Genomic DNA, 19,028 nt, shown 5'->3' with positions numbered 1-19,028 from the left:
CGGAGTTTATGGCAATGGGATGTTTACCAGAATGGCAGGCCAGGGGGATATGATATGCCTATCAGGTTCTAGAGCGGCGAGAGCTGAAATCCTTTTCCCAGCTGCAATCGGAATTTGGTATGAGGGCTTCTGGAGGATATCAATATGCACAGGTAAGACATGCGTTTAATGCCCAGAACAGGGGAGATTGGTTTAAAATTCAAGGCGATTTAGTGTTGTAGTATGTGTGTGGAGAGGGGGCAATGAGAGGGGTTATTTCCACCTTGTACAGAGACCTACTACATACTCATTTACTAGGTTTCCCGATTGGCGCTAGAACTAAATGGGAAAGAGAATAGGGCCATTTAGAGGATGAATGGATGTCTGTGTTAGAATGGATACCAAAACTGTCACTGGATGAACCATATAGACTGTCTCAGCTTTATATCCTACATAGAGTATATAGATCTCCAGATACCTAATATATAATTGCCTAGAATACTACTTCCTGCAATTTGTGCCAACTTCCGTGGCTTTGTCCGAAGCTAATGTCCGGAGCTAATGTCCGGAGCTAATGTCCGGAGCTAATGTCCGGAGCTAATGTCCGGAGATAAGTGACGTCAACAGTGTCCAGTGTCTGATTGGTTGCCACCTGCTGCGAGCGACCAATCAGAAACGTGCCGTACTGTGACACACTCCGCCCGCCATTTTGGTGTGATTTTTGAATTTTTACCTCACAGCAAGTTTCTACTGCGTGGAGGCGGGCCCAGTGACGTTGCTCTTCAAGCTCCTGCCGAATTTCGTCAAAAAAATGATAATACCATTTACCAAAACTATATATATTTAGTTGTGAAGTGGTTCAGTGACATTTTCACACCAATTTTGAACTTTTGTTTGGTGTTTTCTCCATATACTGCCTATTATTTTTGTTCTTTCTTACTATTATTTATTAATTGTATTATTCTTACATTTGAATAAATAAAGTATATATGGATTCTAGACTCCCGATTCTTTAGAATCGGGCTGCCATCTAGTTTTGTATAAGGCCGGATTGTGGTCTGACTCGGAGTGCCCTAGGTGTAAAGGCCCCGTCACACATAGCGACGCTGCAGCGATACCGACAACGATCCGGATTGCTGCAGCGTCGCTGTTTGGTCGCTGGAGAGCTGTCACACAGACAGCTCTCCAGCGACCAACGATCCCGAGGTCCCCGGTAACCAGGGTAAACATCGGGTAACTAAGCGCAGGGTCGCGCTTAGTAACCCGATGTTTACCCTGGTTACCATCGTTAAAGTAAAAAAAAAACAACCGCTACATACTTACCTATCGCTGTCTGTCCTCGGCGCTCTGCTTCTCTGGTCTGGCTGTGAGCACAGTGGCCAGAAAGCAGAGCGGTGACGTCACTGCTCTGCTTTCCGGCTGACCGGCGCTCACAGCCAGACCAGAGAAGCTGAGCGCCGAGGACAGACAGCGATAGGTAAGTATGTAGTGTTTTTTTTTTTTAACTTTTAGGATGGTAACCAGGGTAAACATCGGGTTACTAAGCGCGGCCCTGCGCTTAGTTACCCGATGTTTACCCTGGTTACCAGCGAAGACATCGCTGAATCGGCGTCACACACGCCGATTCAGCGATGTCAGCGGGACCTCAACGATCAAAAAATGGCCCAGGCCATTCCGACACGACCAGCGATCTCACAGCAGGGGCCTGATCGCTGGTACGTGTCACACATAGCGAGATCGCTACTGAGATCGCTGTTGCGTCACAAAACTCAGCGATCTCGCTAGCGATCTCGCTGTGTGTGACGGGGGCTTAAGAATGACAATGCTGGACTGCTTCACATGCTCTGGACGTGTCCGAGGTTGGCTGCTTTCTAGTTTGTGATTATCAGAATAGAATAGAGGGGGCTTATAGATGTGTGGTCCCAAGGGAACCTGTGGTGTGTTTGTTGGGATATGTAGAGGAGATAAGAGTAGATAACAATTTGAAGATAGCAATTGCTAGACTATTGTACATGGCTTGGAAGGTCATAGCAAGAAACTGGATAAAAGAGGATCCACCTTGGAGAGGAGAATACCTTCAATATTTGAAACATGTTATTACTCTAGAAAAGGGAGTTTACCAGAAAAGAGGGGGAGTGGAGTTTTATGATAAACTGTGGACGCCTTGGCTGGAATTGGGGTAGGGGAAGAATGAGGGAAGAACGTTCTGGGAAGTTTTTTCCTGTTGGAATGTTTGTTTATAAGGGGACAGTAGGAGTCATCACATAATACTAAAGTATATGCCGGTATACGATATCCTAAGGGAAGAGCATGAGCTGTCTAAATGGGGAGAAGGGGGTGGTAATGTTGGGATATATATTGCGGATCTTTTCAAAATCCCTGTATCCCTGTTGTAAAATGTTTATTGTGATTTTATACTTAATAAAAATCTATTTGAGATAAAAAAAAACAACTCCTCTCCGCCGGTGAGAAGGTCTTAGAGAAAAAGAAACAGGGATGTTTCCGACCGTGAGCATCCTTCTGGTACAGGACTGCTCCTGCACCGACGGAAGAGGCATCCATTTCCGGGATACAGGGCTTATCCACATTGGGCCGATGTAGCACTGGCGCCCTAGTGAAGTGGGACTTTAGGGAAGTAAAGGCTTCAGAAACCTCCTCGGACCACTGCTTACAGTTATCTCCCTTGTTGGTGAGGGCTACCAATGGAGTTCCTAGGGTAGAAAAGTGGGGAATGAACTGGCGGTTATAGTTGATAAATCCCATGAAGCGCTGCACCGCTTTAAGTGAATGTGGTTCCTGCTAGTTCATCACCGGTCCATTGCCAAGCCCTGGGCAGAAATAATATACCCTAGAAACGGTAGTGCTCAAATGTGCACTTTTCCTATTTGGGGTAAAGGAAATTTGCGCGCAAGAGCTCGAAGACCTTACAGACATCTTTTCGCTGAGTGTCAAGGTCAGGGGAGTGGATAAGGATGTCATCCAGATACACCACTACAGAAGTGGATAGCAGCTCTCGAAAGATGTCGTTAAAGAAATCCTGGAAGACTGCGGGGGCATTACAGCGACCAAACGGCATCACTAAGTACTCATAATAACCATCCCAAGTATTAAATGCAGTCTTCCATTCATCTCCTTCTTGTATGCAAATTAAATTATAGGCCCCACGCAGATCTAATTTAGTGAAAATCCTAGCACCCCGTAGCCTATCTAATAGCTCAGAGATAAGTGGCAAAGGGTATTTATTTTTGATGGTAATGTCATTCAAACCCCTATAGTCTATGCAAGGACAAAGTTTTCAGCTCTTCTTCTGGACAAAGAAGAACCCAGCCCCCGCAGGAGACACTTCCTAATAAACCCTCTCGCCAGGTTCTCCCTGATATATTCCGACATAGACTCAGTCTCCAGGAGAAACAACGGGTAAACAAGCCACCGAGGAGGTTCTGCCCCCAGAATGAGGTCAATAGAGGCAATCGTAGGGACGATGAAGTGGAAGAGTCTCCACAGCCTTTTTTGAGAATATATCTGCATATTGCCAATAGTGCTTAGGAAGAGCAGTTAGGTCTGAAGGGATCGCAGACGACCCAAGCTCTAAGTAGAGCCTAAGACACTATCCCTCGCATAACTTACTCCATCCCAATATGCTATTACTTGCCCAATCTATATGGGGTGAATGACGGAGCAACTAAGGTATACCCAACAGTACCTCATCTATGCCTACAGATGGAACCATACACGAGATCTTCTCCTGATGCTCAGGGGGCACCTTAAGGGTAAGGGGTATCGTCTGATGTCTAATTTGATTGAGCAGTGCAGACCCATTGACTAGGCGAACGGTGACAGCGCTATAGAGCTTGTCCAAAGGAATAGCATGCTGCAAAACAAAGGCAGAAGACACAAAATTGCCCTCAGCTCCAGAATCCACACACAGGCCTCTGTAGAGAGGGCAGTCGGTCCATAGGATGAAGATACCATAAAGGTTATCTTAGAGGACATATCTGTAGTGTCTAAAGAACCTCCCCTGACAGCCACTGGACGTGGTTGTCTTCAGAACATCTGGGAGACATACTGACATAGTGTCCAGCCTGCCTGCAAGCAAAAAGGTCGGTTGGGAGTTGAGCAAGACGCTGGGACAGATGTCTATGCGCAGCAGCACCTGCAGCGGTCAAAGCAGAATGGGAGACCGCAGATACAGGCAAGGCTTGGGATCTCCCCTGTGCAGCAGGAGAATCCCGGTGCCTACCAACATTGATCTTTTCAGATTTCTTTGCCACATTTAATTTTATTTTCAATAAAACATACACACACGTACAATCATGGCTGAAAGTGTTGTCACCCTCAAAATTGTTCCAGAAAATGAAGTATTCCTCCAAGAAAATTATTGCAATTACTCATGTTTTGTTACACACGTATTTTCCTTTGTGTGTATTGGAATAACACAAAAAAGCAGAGAAAAAAAGGCAAATTGGAATTAATTTCACACAAAACCCCAAAAATAGGCAGGACAAAATTGTTGGCACCTTTTCAAAATTGTGAGTAAACAACTTTGTTTCAATGATATGATACTCAAACTCACCTGTGGCAAGTAACAGGTGTGGCCAATATGAATCACACCTGAAACCAGATAAAAAGGGGAGAAGTTGATTCAATCTTTGCATTGTGTGTCTCACACTACACATAGAGAACAGAAAGAGGAGAACAGAACTGTCTGAAGACTTGAGAAGCAAAATTGTTGAAAAATATCAACAATTTGAAAACTACAAGTCCATCTCAAGAGATCTTGATGTTCCTTTGTCCATGATGTGCAACATAATGAAGACGTTTACAACCCAGCTAATCTCCCTGGACATTAACGGCAGAGAACAATTAATGAAAGTTTGCTATGAAGGACAATCTGGATGATGGGCAAAAGCAACCCCAATCAATTCAAGCTGTCCTGCAGACTCAGAGTGTATCAGTGTCAGCATGAACTATCTGTCGACATTTGACATGGTGACTGTGGAGGCCAGGTCCACAAAGAACAAAAAGACAGTGCCACAATGGATGGTGAAAAAATAAGAGCTTACATTAATTCTGCCTCGTATAGCTACAGGAGGCAGAATAAATGTAAGCTCTTATTTTTTCACCATCCATTGTGGCGCTGTCTTTTTGTTCTTTGTGGTCTTGGTACTGTCCAGGATGGGCACCCTGGTTTTGGACGTGCGCCCTTGTGTCCGCTGAGACCTTCAATCTATAAAGAAAAGGGTGCGGTTTTGACTTTCTTTTGTTTTGACTCTGTGGAGGCCAGGTCATCTGACGTAGCACCCCATCACTCTCCTTCTTGGTCAAACAGCCCTTACACAGCCTGGAGGTGTGTTTGGGGTCATTGTCCTGTTGAAAAATAAATGATGGCCCAACTAAACACAAACCGGATGGAACAGCATGCCACTGCAAGATGCTGTGGTGGCCATGCTGGTTCAGTATGCCTTCAATTTTGAATAAATCCCCAACAGTGTCACCAGCAAAGCACCCCCACACCATCTCCTCCATGCTTCACGGTGAGAACCCGGCATGTAGAGTCCCATCCGTTCAACTTTTCTGCGTCACACAAAAAGATGCGGTGGTTGGAACCAAAGATCTCAAATTTGGACTCATCAGACCAGAGCACAGATTTCCACTGGTCTAATGTCCATTCCTTGTGTTCTTTAGCCCAAACAAGTCTCTTCTGCTTGTTGCCTGTCCTTAGCAGTGGTTTCCTAGCAGCTATTTTACCATGAAGGCCTGCTGCACAAAGTCTCCTCTTAACAGTTGTTGTAGAGATGTGTCTGCTGCTAGAACTCTGTGTGGCATTGACCTGGTCTCTAATCTGAGCTGCTGTTAACCTGCGATTTCTGAAGCTGGTGACTCGGATAAACTTACCCTTAGAAGCAAAGGTGACTCTTGGTCTTCCTTTCCTGGGGCGGTCCTCATGTGAGCCAGTTTCTTTGTAGCACTTGATGGTTTTTGCCACTGCACTTGGGGACACGTTCAAAGTTTTCCCAATTTTTCGGACTGACTGACCTTCATTTCTTAAAGTAATGATGGCCACTCGTTTTTCTTTACTTAGCTGCTTTTTTCTTGCCATAATACAAATTCTAACAGTCTATTCAGTAGGACTATCAGCTGTGTATCCACCAGACTTCTGCACAACACAACTAATGGTCCCAATCCCATTTAAAAGGCAAGAAATCCCACCTGACAGGGCACACCTGTGAAGTGAAAACCATTCCCGGTGACGACCTCTTGAAGCTCATCAAGGGAATGCCAAGAGTGTGCAAAGCAGTCATCAAATCGCAGGATAACAACAGCTCAGATTAGAGACCAGGTCAATGCCACACAGAGTTCTAGCAGCAGACACATCTCTACAACAACTGTTAAGAGGAGACTTTGTGCAGCAGGCCTTCATGGTAAAACAGCTGCTAGGAAACCACTGCTAAGGACAGGCAACAAGCAGAAGAGACTTGTTTAGGCTAAAGAACACAAGGAATGGACATTAGACCAGTGGAAATCTGTGCTGGTCTGATGAGTTCAAATTTGAGATCTTTGGTTCCAACCACCATGTCTTTGTGCGACGCAGAAAAGGTGAACGGATGGACTCTACATGCCTGGTTCCCACCGGTAAGCATGGAGGAGGAGGTATGATGGTGTGGGGGTGCTTTGCTGGTGACACTGTTGGGTATTTATTCAAAATTGAAGGCATACTGAACAAGCATGGCTACCACAGCATCTTGCAGAAGCATGCTATTCCATCCGGTTTGCGTTTAGTTGGACCATCATTTATTTTTCAACAGGACAATGACCTTAAACACACCTCCAGGCTGTGTAAGGGCTATTTGACCAAGAATGAGAGTGATGGGGTGCTACGCTAGATGACCTGGCCTCTATAGATGGTTGGGGTGAGCTGGACTGCAGAGTGAAGACAAAAGGGCCAACAAGGGCTAAACATCTCTGAGAACTCCTTCAAGATTGTTGGAAGACCATTCCTGGTGACTACCTCTTGAAGCTCATCAAGAGAATGCCAAGAGTGTGCAAAGCAGTCATCAAAGCAAAAGGTGGCTACTTTGAAGAACCTAGAATATAAGACATAATTTCAGTTGTTTCACACTTTTTGTTAAGTATATAATTCCACATGTGTTAATTCATAGTTTTGTTGCCTTCAGTGTGAATGTACAATTTTCATAGTCATGAAAATACAGAAAAATCTTTAAATGAGAAGGTGTGTCCAAACTTTTGGTCTATACTGTATATATATATATTAGGGTGCCAACGAAAAATGAACTTTGCAAATTGGTAAGACTTACCCTTCAAATTTGTTCCTTTTGGCATAAGGATTCACCATGTAAAATATGTTGACATTAAATTTAGATTTACCACTTGCTCAAGGTATGTGAATTATTCCATGTTTCCCGTTTTCCACAATATTGTACACACAATAACCACTCAGTTTGTCATCATATCTTTAACTGGATATACTATTTAGTAGATGGTGGCCCGATTCTAACGCATCGAGTATTCTAGAATATATATGTAGTTTATTTATAAAGTTTTCAAAATAATGCAATTTATACACAGGATTCGGCCGGCTGGGCGCGATCAATTAGCGAAGCGTGGTTCAAATTCTGCACCAATTCGCGGCCGGACTGCGCCTGTAGCTGATTGTTCGTGGCCGGCCGGGCGTGACCAATTAGTGAAGCCAGGACTGGCTCCACGTTTTTGAGGGCCCTGGGCGAAAGAATCTCAGTGGGCCCCCCTCTTTAACACATACCACGATTCATGATACACAGATACAGCAGAGAAAAATACCACAGCCAAGTAGCATATAACAGCCCATGTAGCATATAACACAGCTGTTATGTTTGCTAATGACAGGTGTTATGAAGACAATCCAGAAACACAGTGTGCTTAGCGATCAGAGCGCACACAGTGATCTGACAAATACCCAAAAATACAAGAACGAGCTCTGAGACGTGGAAACTCTGTAGACTGCACACCTGATCCTATCCTAAACACAACTAAAAGCGGCTGTGGATTGCGCCTAACAACTACCTAGGCAACTCGGCACAGCCTAAGAAACTAGCTAGCCTGAAGATAGAAAAAATAGGCCTGACTTGCCCCAGAGAAATTCCCCAAAGGAAAAGGCAGCCCCCCACATATAATGACTGTGAGTAAGATGAAAAGACAAAACGTAGGGATGAAATAGATTCAGCAAAGTGGGGCCCGATATTCTAGGACAGAGCGAGGACAGTAAAGCGAACTTTGCAGTCTACAAAAAACCCTAAAGCAAAACCACGCAAAGGGGGCAAAAAAAAAACCCACCGTGCCGAACTAACGGCACGGCGGTACACCCTTTGCGTCTCAGAGCTTCCAGCAAAACAAAAGACAAGCTGGACAGAAAAAAAGCAACAAAAAAGCAAAAAGCACTTAGCTATACAGAGCAGCAGGTCACAGGAACAATCAGGAGAAGCTCAGATCCAACACTGAAACATTGACAAGGAGCAAGGATAGCAGCATCAGGCGGAGTTAAGTAAGGAAGCAGTTAACGAGCTCACCAGAACACCTGAGGGAGGAAGCTCAGAAGCTGCAGTACCACTTGTGACCACAGGAGTGAATTCAGCCACAGAATTCACAACACACAGCCCACATAGCAATTAGCACAGGCCACGTAGTATATAGCACAGGCCACGTAGTATATAACAGCCCACATAGCATATTAGCATACAGCACACCCACGTAGCATATAGCACAGCCACGTAGTATATAGCACAGCCCACGTAGTATATAGCACAGCTACATAGTATATAGCACAGTCCACGCAGTGTATAACACAGCCCACGTAGTATATAGCACAGCCCACGTAGTATATAACACAGCCCACAGTGTATAACACAGCCCACGTAGTATATAGCGCCGCCCATGCAGTGTATAACACAGCCCACGCAGCATATAGCACAGCCTACGTAGTATATAACACAGCCCACACAGTGTATAACAGCCCATGTAGTATATAGCCCCACCCACAGTGTATAACACAGCTCACACAGTGTATAACACAGCCCACGCAGTATACAGCACAGCCTACGTAGTATATAACACAGCCCACGTAGTATATAACACAGGCCACATAGTATATAACACAGCCACGTAGTATATTGCCCAGCCATGTATATTGCACAGCTACGTAGTATATAGCACAGCCCACGTAGTATATAACAGACAGGTAGTATATAGCACAGCTCACGCAGTATATAACACAGCCCACATAGCATATAACACAGCCACGTAGTATGTAACACAGCCACGTAGTATATAGCACAGCCCATGTAGTATATAGCACAGCTCACGCAGTATATAAGACAGCCAGGTAGTATATACTACATGAACTACATGGCTGGGCAATATACTACGTGGCTGGGCAATATACTATGTGGCTGACCAATATACTATGTGAACTACGTGGCTGGGCAATATACTACGTGGCTGGGCAATATACTACGTGGCTGGGCAATATACTATGTGACTGGGCAATATACTATGTGACTGGGCAATATACTATGTGGCTGGGCAATATACTACGTGACTGGGCGATATACTACGTGGCTGGGCAATATACTACGTGACTGGGCAATATACTACATGGCTGGGCAATATACTACGTGGCTGGGCAATATACTACGTGGCTGGGCAATATACTATGTGACTGGGCAATATACTATGTGGCTGGGCAATATACTACGTGACTGGGCAATATACTACGTGACTGGGCAATATACTACGTGACTGGGCAATATACTACGTGGCTGGGCAATATACTACGTGGCTGGGCAACATACCACGTGGCTGGGCAATATACTACGTGAACAATGAAAAAGGTTAGGTTTCAGCTCACCCCCATCAGCAAATCCATGAAAGTCCACAGGAACATCCGAGCAAGGAAAACGCCACCGCCCAACATTGAATAAGTAAGAAGAAAATCCAGCTCCGGAATAAAAAAATCATCAAATTTATTTCCACATATTAAAATTCAGAAAAAGCTGCTTGGGAATGACTGCACAGCTATTCCAGAAAAGAAGCCATAAGTTAGCTGAACGCGTTTCGAGCACACATGGTGCTCTTTGTCCACAGCTTTTTCTGAATTTTAATATGTGGAAATAAATTTGATGATTTTTTATTCCGGAGCTGGATTTTCGTCTTACTTATTCAATATACTACGTGGTTGGGCAATATACTACGTGGACATACATATTCTAGAATACCCGATGCGTTAGAATCGGGCCACCATCTAGTAATAATAATAATAATAATACTAAACAAACATTTAAAACTGCAATATGATGTGCCATTGAGCAACCAGTAAATGATAACTAATCTTAAAAAGAGAAAATTATAAAATATCTAATTACCAAAAAGGAACAAAATTAGGAGGTAAGACCTTCAAAAACTTGCTACTTAATTTTTACCATGCATTTACTTGGCACCCTAATATATAGGCTGCAGATTCTTCCTGTATTGAGTGGTCACATGGTACCGCTCATTACAGTAATGAATATGCAGCTCCACCTCCCATAGATGTGGAGCCGCATAGTGATGACTGCAATGAGCGGTAACTGTGACAACTCAATACAGGAAGAAGATGCAGCGGTGGAAGAAGCAGGGACCGCGCCAGGAGCAGGTAAGTATACGGGGAGGGGAGCCCTGCGCGATATTTACCTGCTCCTCGTTCCGATGTGGCTCCATCTCCAGTGTCCTCTGGCAGTGACGCTCAGGTCAGAGGGTGCGGTGACGTAGTCAGTGCGCGCCCTCTGCTGAGCGTCAGTGCTGGAGACGGAGCCGCACGAGGAGCAGGTAAATATTGAAAGCGCCGGGGGTCCTGAGCGAAGAGAGGTGAGTATGTGATTTTTTTTTTATTGCAGCAGCAGCATTCTATATGGCACAGATTTATATGGAGCATCTATGGGGCCATAATGAACGGTGCAGAGCATTATATATGGGGCACAGCTTTATATGGAGCATCTATGGGGCCATAATGAATGGTAAAGAGCATTCTATATGGCACAGCTTTATATGGAGCATCTATGGGGCAATAATGAACGGTGCAGAGCATTATATGTGGCACAGCTTTATATGGAGCATCTATGGGGCAATGATGAACGGTGCAGAGCATTATATATGGCACAGCTTTATATGGAGCATCTATGGGGCCATAATGAACGGTGCAGAGCATTATATGTGGCACAGCTTTATATGGAGCATCTATGGGGCCATAATGAACGGTGCAGAGCATTCTATATGGCACAGCTTTATATGGAGCATCTATGGGGCAATAATGAACGGTGCAGAGCATTATATGTGGCACAGCTTTATATGGAGCATCTATGGGGCCATAATGAACGGTGCAGAGCATTATATGTGGCACAGCTTTATATGGAGCATCTATGGGGCAATAATCAACGGTATGGAGCATTGTATATGGCACAGCTTTATATGGAGTATCTATGGGGCAATAATGAACGGTGCAGAGCATTATATGTGCCACAGCTTTATATGGAGCATCTATGAGGTAATAATGAACGGTATGGAGCATCTATTTTTATTTTTGAAATTCACCGGTAGCTGCTGCATTTCCTACCCTAGGCTTATACTCGAGTCAATAAGTTTTCCCAGTTTTTGTGGCAAAATTAGGGGGTCGGCTTATACTCGGGTCGGCTTATACTAGAGTATATATGGTACTTAATTTTTCACTCTGTTTCATTGCAGCCATTTGGTAAATTCAAAAAAGTTAATTTTTTCACATTATTGTACACTCTGCACCCCATCATGACTGAAAAAAACAGAAATGTAGAAATTTTTGCAAATTTAATAAAAAGAAAAACAGAAATATCACATGGTCATAAGTATTCAGACCCTTTGCTCAGACACTCATATTTAAGTTACATGATGTCCATTTCCTTGTGATCCTCCATGAGATGGTTCTACTCCTTCATTGGAGTCCAGCTGTGTTTAAATAAACTCATAGTACTTCATTTGGAAAGGCACCCACCTGTCTATACAAGACCTCACAGCTCACAGTGGATGTCAGACCAAATGAGAATCATGAGGTCAAAGGAACTGGCCAAGGAGCTCAGAGGCAGAATTGTGACAAGGCACAGATCTGGCCAAGGTTACAACAGAATTTCTGCAGTACTCAAGGTTCCTAAGAGCACAGTGGCATCCATAATCCTTAAATGGAAGAAGTTTGAGACCACTAGAAGTCTTCCTAGGCCTGGCCCTCCGGCCAAACTGAGCAATTGTGGGAGAAGAGCCTTGGTGAGAGAGGTAAAGAAGAACCCCAAGATCACTGTGGCTGAGTTCGAGATGCAGTATGGAAATGGGAGAAAGCTCCACAAAGTAAACTATCACTGCAGCCCTCCACAAGTTAGGCCTTTATGGCAGAGTGGCCAGATGGAAGCCTCTCCTCAGTGGAAGACATGAAAGCCCACATAGAGTTTGCTAAAAAAAAAACACATGAAGGACTCCCAGACTATGAGAAATAAGATTCTCTGGTCTGATGAGACAAAGATAGACCTTTTTGGTGATAATTCTAAGCAGTATGTGAGGAGAAAACAAGGCACTGCTCATCACCTGCCCAATACAATCCTAACAGTGAAACATGGTGGTGGCAGAATCATGCTATGGGGGTGATTTTAAGCTGCAGGGATGGGACGACTGGTTATCATTGAAGGAAACATGAATGCGGCCAAGTATAGAGATATCCTGGATGAAAACCTCTACCAGAGTGCTCTGGACCTCAGACTTGGCCGAAGGTTCATCTCTAGAGAGACCTGAAAATGGCTGTCCACCAACGTTCACAATCCAACCTGACGGAACTGGATAGGATCTGCAAGGAAGAATGGCAGAGGATCCCCAAATCCAGGTGTGAAAAACTTGTTGCATCATTCCCAAGACTCATGGCTGTACTAGCTCAAAAGGGTGCTTCTACTCAATACTGAGCAAAGGGTCAGAATACTTATGACCATGTGATATTTCAGGTTTTTGTTTAATAAATTTGCAAAAATTACATTTCTGTTTTTTTTTCAGTCAAGATGGGGTGCAGAGTGTACATTAATGAGAAAAAAAGTACGCTGCGAGGGTGCGCAAGGAAGGTAAGAATGTTTTTCTTTTTTATGTTCTGCTGGGGGCCATACATACTAGGATGGGGAAGGGGGCCAATCATACCAGGATAATGATGTGGCCATGTATACCAGGATGGAGATGGGGGCCCCGCATACCACGATAGGGATTGGGGTCAATCATACCAGGATAAGGATGGGGCCAAGCATACCAGGATAATGATGGGGCCATCCATACGAGGATAAGGATGGTGCCAATCATACCAGGATAAGGATGGGGCCGTGCATACCAGGATAAAGATGGTGCCATGCATACCAGGATAAGGATGAGGCCATGCATACCAGGATAAGGATGGGGCCAATCATACCAGGATAAAGATGGGGCCGTGCATACCAGGATAAGGATGGGGACATGCATACCAGGATAAGGATTGGGCCATGCATACCAGGAAAAGGATGAGGTCATGCATACCAGGATAAGGATAGGGACATGCCTACCAGGATGGGGGATATTAAGTATAGAATTTACCACATTTTTTGCTTCAATGTTTTTTTTCTAATTTTCTCCTCTAAAACCTAGGTGCGTCTTATAGTCCGAAAAATAAGGTAATAAAAATGCCTTAAAACATGCTCTCTCATTAATCTGGCATTTGTCAAATATTAATAATTATGGTAATCCTAATTGACCTAAAATGGGAAAGGTTTATTCTGATTTCACGTCAGATATTGAGAAAAACATGTATATGTGTCTTTTTATATAATGTAATGTGAACTTCTAGTTTCAACTTTATATACATGCATATACTATAGTATATGGAGTAATATGGATATACAGTATACATACAGTTGGGAAAATAAGTATTTGATACACTGCCGATTTTGCAAGTTTTCCCACCTATAAAGAATGGAGAGGCCACTTCAACTTTTTTTTCTCATTTAGCGTTCTACATAGGTTTCCATTACCCTACCACCCACATCTCAATATATCCTGGTAAACACATGGCTATTTTTATCTCTCTCACTATGAATATTACCATTTGTGGCCACTACTATTGTAGGTCATATATCATTTTATTTACTTTCATTTATTTTTCATTTTTATTTTTATTCATTTTTATTTTTTCATTATTATTATTTTTTTTTTTTTATTATTTTTTTTAAAACAGCCTCTTCAAAAAATGTACAAAAAATGCATATTTTTTGGGGGGAATATATTGTACCTCCATGCCTTCTGGTGCTATATCTATAAAATAATATATACTGAACCATACTGTCCTATCTTTCCTCTGCTTCTATCACCGTGACATTTATGATCTGTATACTTTTTGCAAGTATTAATCTATCATGTATTGCTTCTTCTGTGATTTGCTTCTTCACTTGTTTTTGGCTGATTAGCTTTAATTATGTTTGTATACTGTTTTTTCTTTGTTTTATCCCATTCTGAGGAAGGCCTGATGGTAAGACCGAAACATCACACAAGATATTGGGATCGTTTAATTTGAATAAACTGCAAAAATTTTTTTTAGAGTGCCAGATTTTTTTATATTCTTACACTTCAACTATGAGACAGAATCTTAAAAAAAAATCCAGAAAATCACGTTGTTTTATTTTTACATAATTAATTTGAATTTTAATGCATCAAATAAGTATTTCATACAATAGAAAAACAGAACTTAATATTTGGTACAGAAACATTTGTTTGCAATTAAAAAGGTCAGACCTTTCCTGTAGTTCCTGACCAAGTTTGCACATAACTGCAGCAGAGATTATGGCCCACTCCTCCATAGATATCTGTTCCCGATCTTTCACATTTCGGGGCTGTCACTGGGCAATACTGAGTTTCAGCTCCCTGCAAAGATTTTCTATTGGGTTCAGGTCTGGAGACTGGCTAGGCCACTCCTTGAAATGCTTCTTATGGAGCCACTTATAAGTTGCCCTGGCTGTGTGTTTTGGGTCATTGTTATGCTGGAATACCTAGCCATGACCTATCTTCCACGCTCTTACTGAGGAAGAGAAGTTGTTGGCCAAAATCTCGAGATATAGGACTCCATCCATTTGCCCTTCAATATCGTGCAGCCGTCCTGTCCTCTTTGCAGAAAAGTACCCCCAAAGTATGATGTTTCCCCAACATGCTTCATGGTTGGTATAGTGTTCTTGGGGTTGTACTATGGAGTAGTATGGATATATACATACATACAGTGGGGCAAAAAAGTATTTAGTCAGTCAGCAATAGAGCAAGTTCCACCACTTAAAAAGATGAGAGGCGTCTGTAATTTACATCATAGGTAGACCTCAACTATGGGAGACAAACTGAGAAAAAAAAATCCAGAAAATCACATTGTCTGTTTTTTTAACATTTTATTTGCATATTATGGTGGAAAATAAGTATTTGGTCAGAAACAAAATTTCATCTCAATACTTTGTAATATATCCTTCGTTGGCAATGACAAAGGTCAAACGTTTTCTGTAAGTCTTCACAAGGTTGCCACACACTGTTGTTGGTATGTTGGCCCATTCCTCCATGCAGATCTCCTCTAGAGCAGTGATGTTTTTGGCTTTTCGCTTGGCAACACGGACTTTCAACTCCCTCCAAAGGTTTTCTATAGGGTTGAGATCTGGAGACTGGCTAGGCCACTCCAGGACCTTGAAATGCTTCTTACGAAGCCACTCCTTCGTTGCCCTGGCGGTGTGCTTTGGATCATTGTCATGTTGAAAGACCCAGCCACGTTTCATCTTCAATGCCCTTGCTGATGGAAGGAGGTTTGCACTCAAAATCTCACGATACATGGCCCCATTCATTCTTTCATGTACCCGGATCAGTCGTCCTGGCCCCTTTGCAGAGAAACAGCCCCAAAGCATGATGTTTCCACCACCATGCTTTACAGTAGGTATGGTGTTTGATGGATGCAACTCAGTATTCGTTTTCCTCCAAACACGACAAGTTGTGTTTCTACCAAACAGTTCCAGTTTGGTTTCATCAGACCATAGGACATTCTCCCCAAACTCCTCTGGATCATCCAAATGCTCTCTAGCAAACTTCAGACGGGCCCGGACATGTACTGGCTTAAGCAGTGGGACACGTCTGGCACTGCAGGATCTGAGTCCATGGTGGCGTAGTGTGTTACTTATGGTAGGCCTTGTTACATTGGTCCCAGCTCTCTGCAGTTCATTCACTAGGTCCCCCCGCGTGGTTCTGGGATTTTTGCTCACCGTTCTTGTGATCATTCTGACCCCACGGGGTGGGATTTTGCGTGGAGCCCCAGATCGCGGGAGATTATCAGTGGTCTTGTATGTCTTCCATTTTCTAATTATTGCTCCCACTGTTGATTTCTTCACTCCAAGCTGGTTGGCTATTGCAGATTCAGTCTTCCCAGCCTGGTGCAGGGCTACAATTTTGTTTCTGGTGTCCTTTGACAGCTCTTTGGTCTTCACCATAGTGGAGTTTGGAGTCAGACTGTTTGAGGGTGTGCACAGGTGTCTTTTTATACTGATAACAAGTTTAAACAGGTGCCATTACTACAGGTAATGAGTGTAGGAAAGAGGAGACTCTTAAAGAAGAAGTTACAGGTCTGTGAGAGCCAGAAATCTTGATTGTTTGTTTCTGACCAAATACTTATTTTCCACCATAATATGCAAATAAAATGTTAAAAAAACAGACAATGTGATTTTCTGGATTTTTTTTTCTCAGTTTGTCTCCCATAGTTGAGGTCTACCTATGATGTAAATTACAGACACCTCTCATCTTTTTAAGTGGTGGAACTTGCACTATTGATGACTGACTAAATACTTTTTTGCCCCACTGTACATACATACATACATACACTATCATTCAAAAGTTTAGAGTCACTTAGAAATGTCCTTCTTTTTGCAAGAAAAGCACAGTTTTTTCCAATGAAGCTAACATTAAATGATTCAAAAATACATTGTTAATGTGGTAAATGACTATTTTAGCTGCAAACATCTGGTTTGTAATGCAATATCTTCAGGTGTATAGAGGCCCATTTCTAACAACCATCACTCCAGTGTTCTTATGGTACTTTGTGTTTGCTAACTGTGTAAGAAGGCTAATGGATGGTTAGAATACCATTGAAAACCCTTGTGCAAGTATGTTAGCACAGCTGAAAACAGTTTGGCTGCTTAGAGAACCTATAAACCTGACCTTCTTTTGCGCTAGTGGAGAATCTGGAGCATTACATTTGTTGGTTCCATTAAACTCTCGAAATAGCCTGAAAAAAAGAACTTTCATATGAAACTCGACAGTCTAATCTTGTTCTTAGAAATGAAGGCTATTCCATGCAAGAAATTGCCAAGAAATTGAAGATTTCCTACAACGATGTGTACTACTTCTTTTTAGATGAGAGCACAAACAGGCTCTAACCAGAGTAGAAAGAGAAGTTGGAGGCCCCGCTGCAAAACTGAGCAACAAGACAAGTACATTAGAGTATGTAGTTTGATAAATCAATTCTTCACAGGTCCTCAACTGGCAGCTTTATTAAATAGTACAAGCAAAACACCAGTGTCAACGTCTACAGTGAAGAGGCGACTCCGGGATGCTGGCCATCAGGGCAGAGTGGCAAAGAAAAAGCCATATCTGAGACTAGCTAATAAAAGCAAAAGATTAATATGTTTAGAAACCCTGCTAATCTTATTAACATTCAGTGCATGCCTTCTCCTATCGCTTTCCACTGTGCTCTCTGGAATGCACAGTCTGTGTGTAACAAACTAACTTACATTCACAATCTTTTCCTCTCTAATTCCCTTAACCTTCTGGCTATTACAGAAACCTGGATCCAGCACTCAGACAGCACTGCCGCTCTCTCATTTGGTGGGCTGAAATTTTCACATACCACCAGACCTGAGAACAGACAGGGTAGAGGTGTTGGTTTGCTCCTTTCATCACAATGTGCTTTCCAGGTCATCCCCCCGATTCCCTCACTTACATTTCCTTCCTTTGAAATCCACGCTGTCAGACTCTTTAAGCCCTTCTCCTTGTGAGTGGGTGGTTATTTATCGCCCTCTAGGCTCCTCCCGCCTGTTTTTAGACCACTTTGCCACCTGGCTTACTCACTTTCTATCCTGTGACATCCCCACCCTCATCATGGGAGACTTTAACATCCCCATCAATGATCCTCTCTCCCAATCTGGCTCTCACCTTCTTTCTCTAACTTCTTCATTTGGCCTCTCACAGTTTACTAATTCTCCTACGCATGAGGACGGGAATACTCTAGACCTGGTTTTCTCCCGTCCCGGCTCGCTGCACGACTTTACTAACTCCCCTCTCCCGCTCTCAGACCACAACCTTCTTTCCTTCTCTGTCAAGAATTGTCTCCTCACTCAGGACACCCCCACTTACCACACTTATCGAAATACACATACCATTAATACCCAGCAGCTTATGGACAATCTCCACCCATCTTTAGCCCCCATCTCCTCCCTCTCCTGTCCAAACTTAGCATTGCCACATTTCAATAATACACTGAAGAATGTCCTAGATGAAGCAGCACCTTCTACATGCAGAAAGACCCGACACAGACAAAGGCAGCCCTGGCACACTATGCAAACACGCTTTCTTCAGCGTTGCTCAAGGTGTGCAGAGCGGCAGTGGAGAAAATCTCTCTTAGCAGAAGACTTCATCCACTATAAGTTCATGCTCAAAACCTATAACTCTGCCCTTTATCTGGCCAAACAATCCTACTTCACCCTCATTACCTCACTATCCAACAACCCAAAACGACTTTTTGAAACCTTAAACTCCCTCCTGAAACCTAAAGTACAGGCCCCCATCACCAATCTCAGTCGTGAGGATCTGGCCACTTATTTCCTAGAAAAAAATCAACTACATCCATCAGGATATCTCAGCCCAATCTCCTCAGTGCCTGGATCCCCTTCCCTGCCGCACCTCAAGCTCACTAGACATCTTTGAGCCTT

The 19,028-nt window shown here is 43.3% G+C and overlaps 1 protein-coding gene across 4 annotated transcripts in view; it reads right to left on the bottom strand.

Moving 5' to 3' along the window:
• The window catches only part of ULK4 (unc-51 like kinase 4), a 941,213-nt gene that overhangs the window by 53,539 nt on the left and 868,646 nt on the right, over positions 1-19,028 (bottom strand). Inside the window, exon 37 of one of the 4 annotated variants that reach the window (XM_069730128.1) lies at positions 4,553-4,590. The exons of the other annotated variants lie outside the window; for them this stretch is intronic. Within the exon in view, the coding sequence (XP_069586229.1) occupies positions 4,553-4,590 (38 nt within the window). The remainder of the gene's footprint in view (positions 1-4,552; positions 4,591-19,028) is intronic. 4 annotated transcript variants of the gene reach the window in all.

This window comes from Ranitomeya imitator, chromosome 6 (assembly GCF_032444005.1).
Source record: "Ranitomeya imitator isolate aRanImi1 chromosome 6, aRanImi1.pri, whole genome shotgun sequence".
Taxonomy (NCBI): domain Eukaryota; kingdom Metazoa; phylum Chordata; class Amphibia; order Anura; family Dendrobatidae; genus Ranitomeya; species Ranitomeya imitator.
The sequence above is the reverse complement of the archived record's forward strand: the minus strand, read 5'-3'. Positions and strand labels throughout refer to the sequence as shown.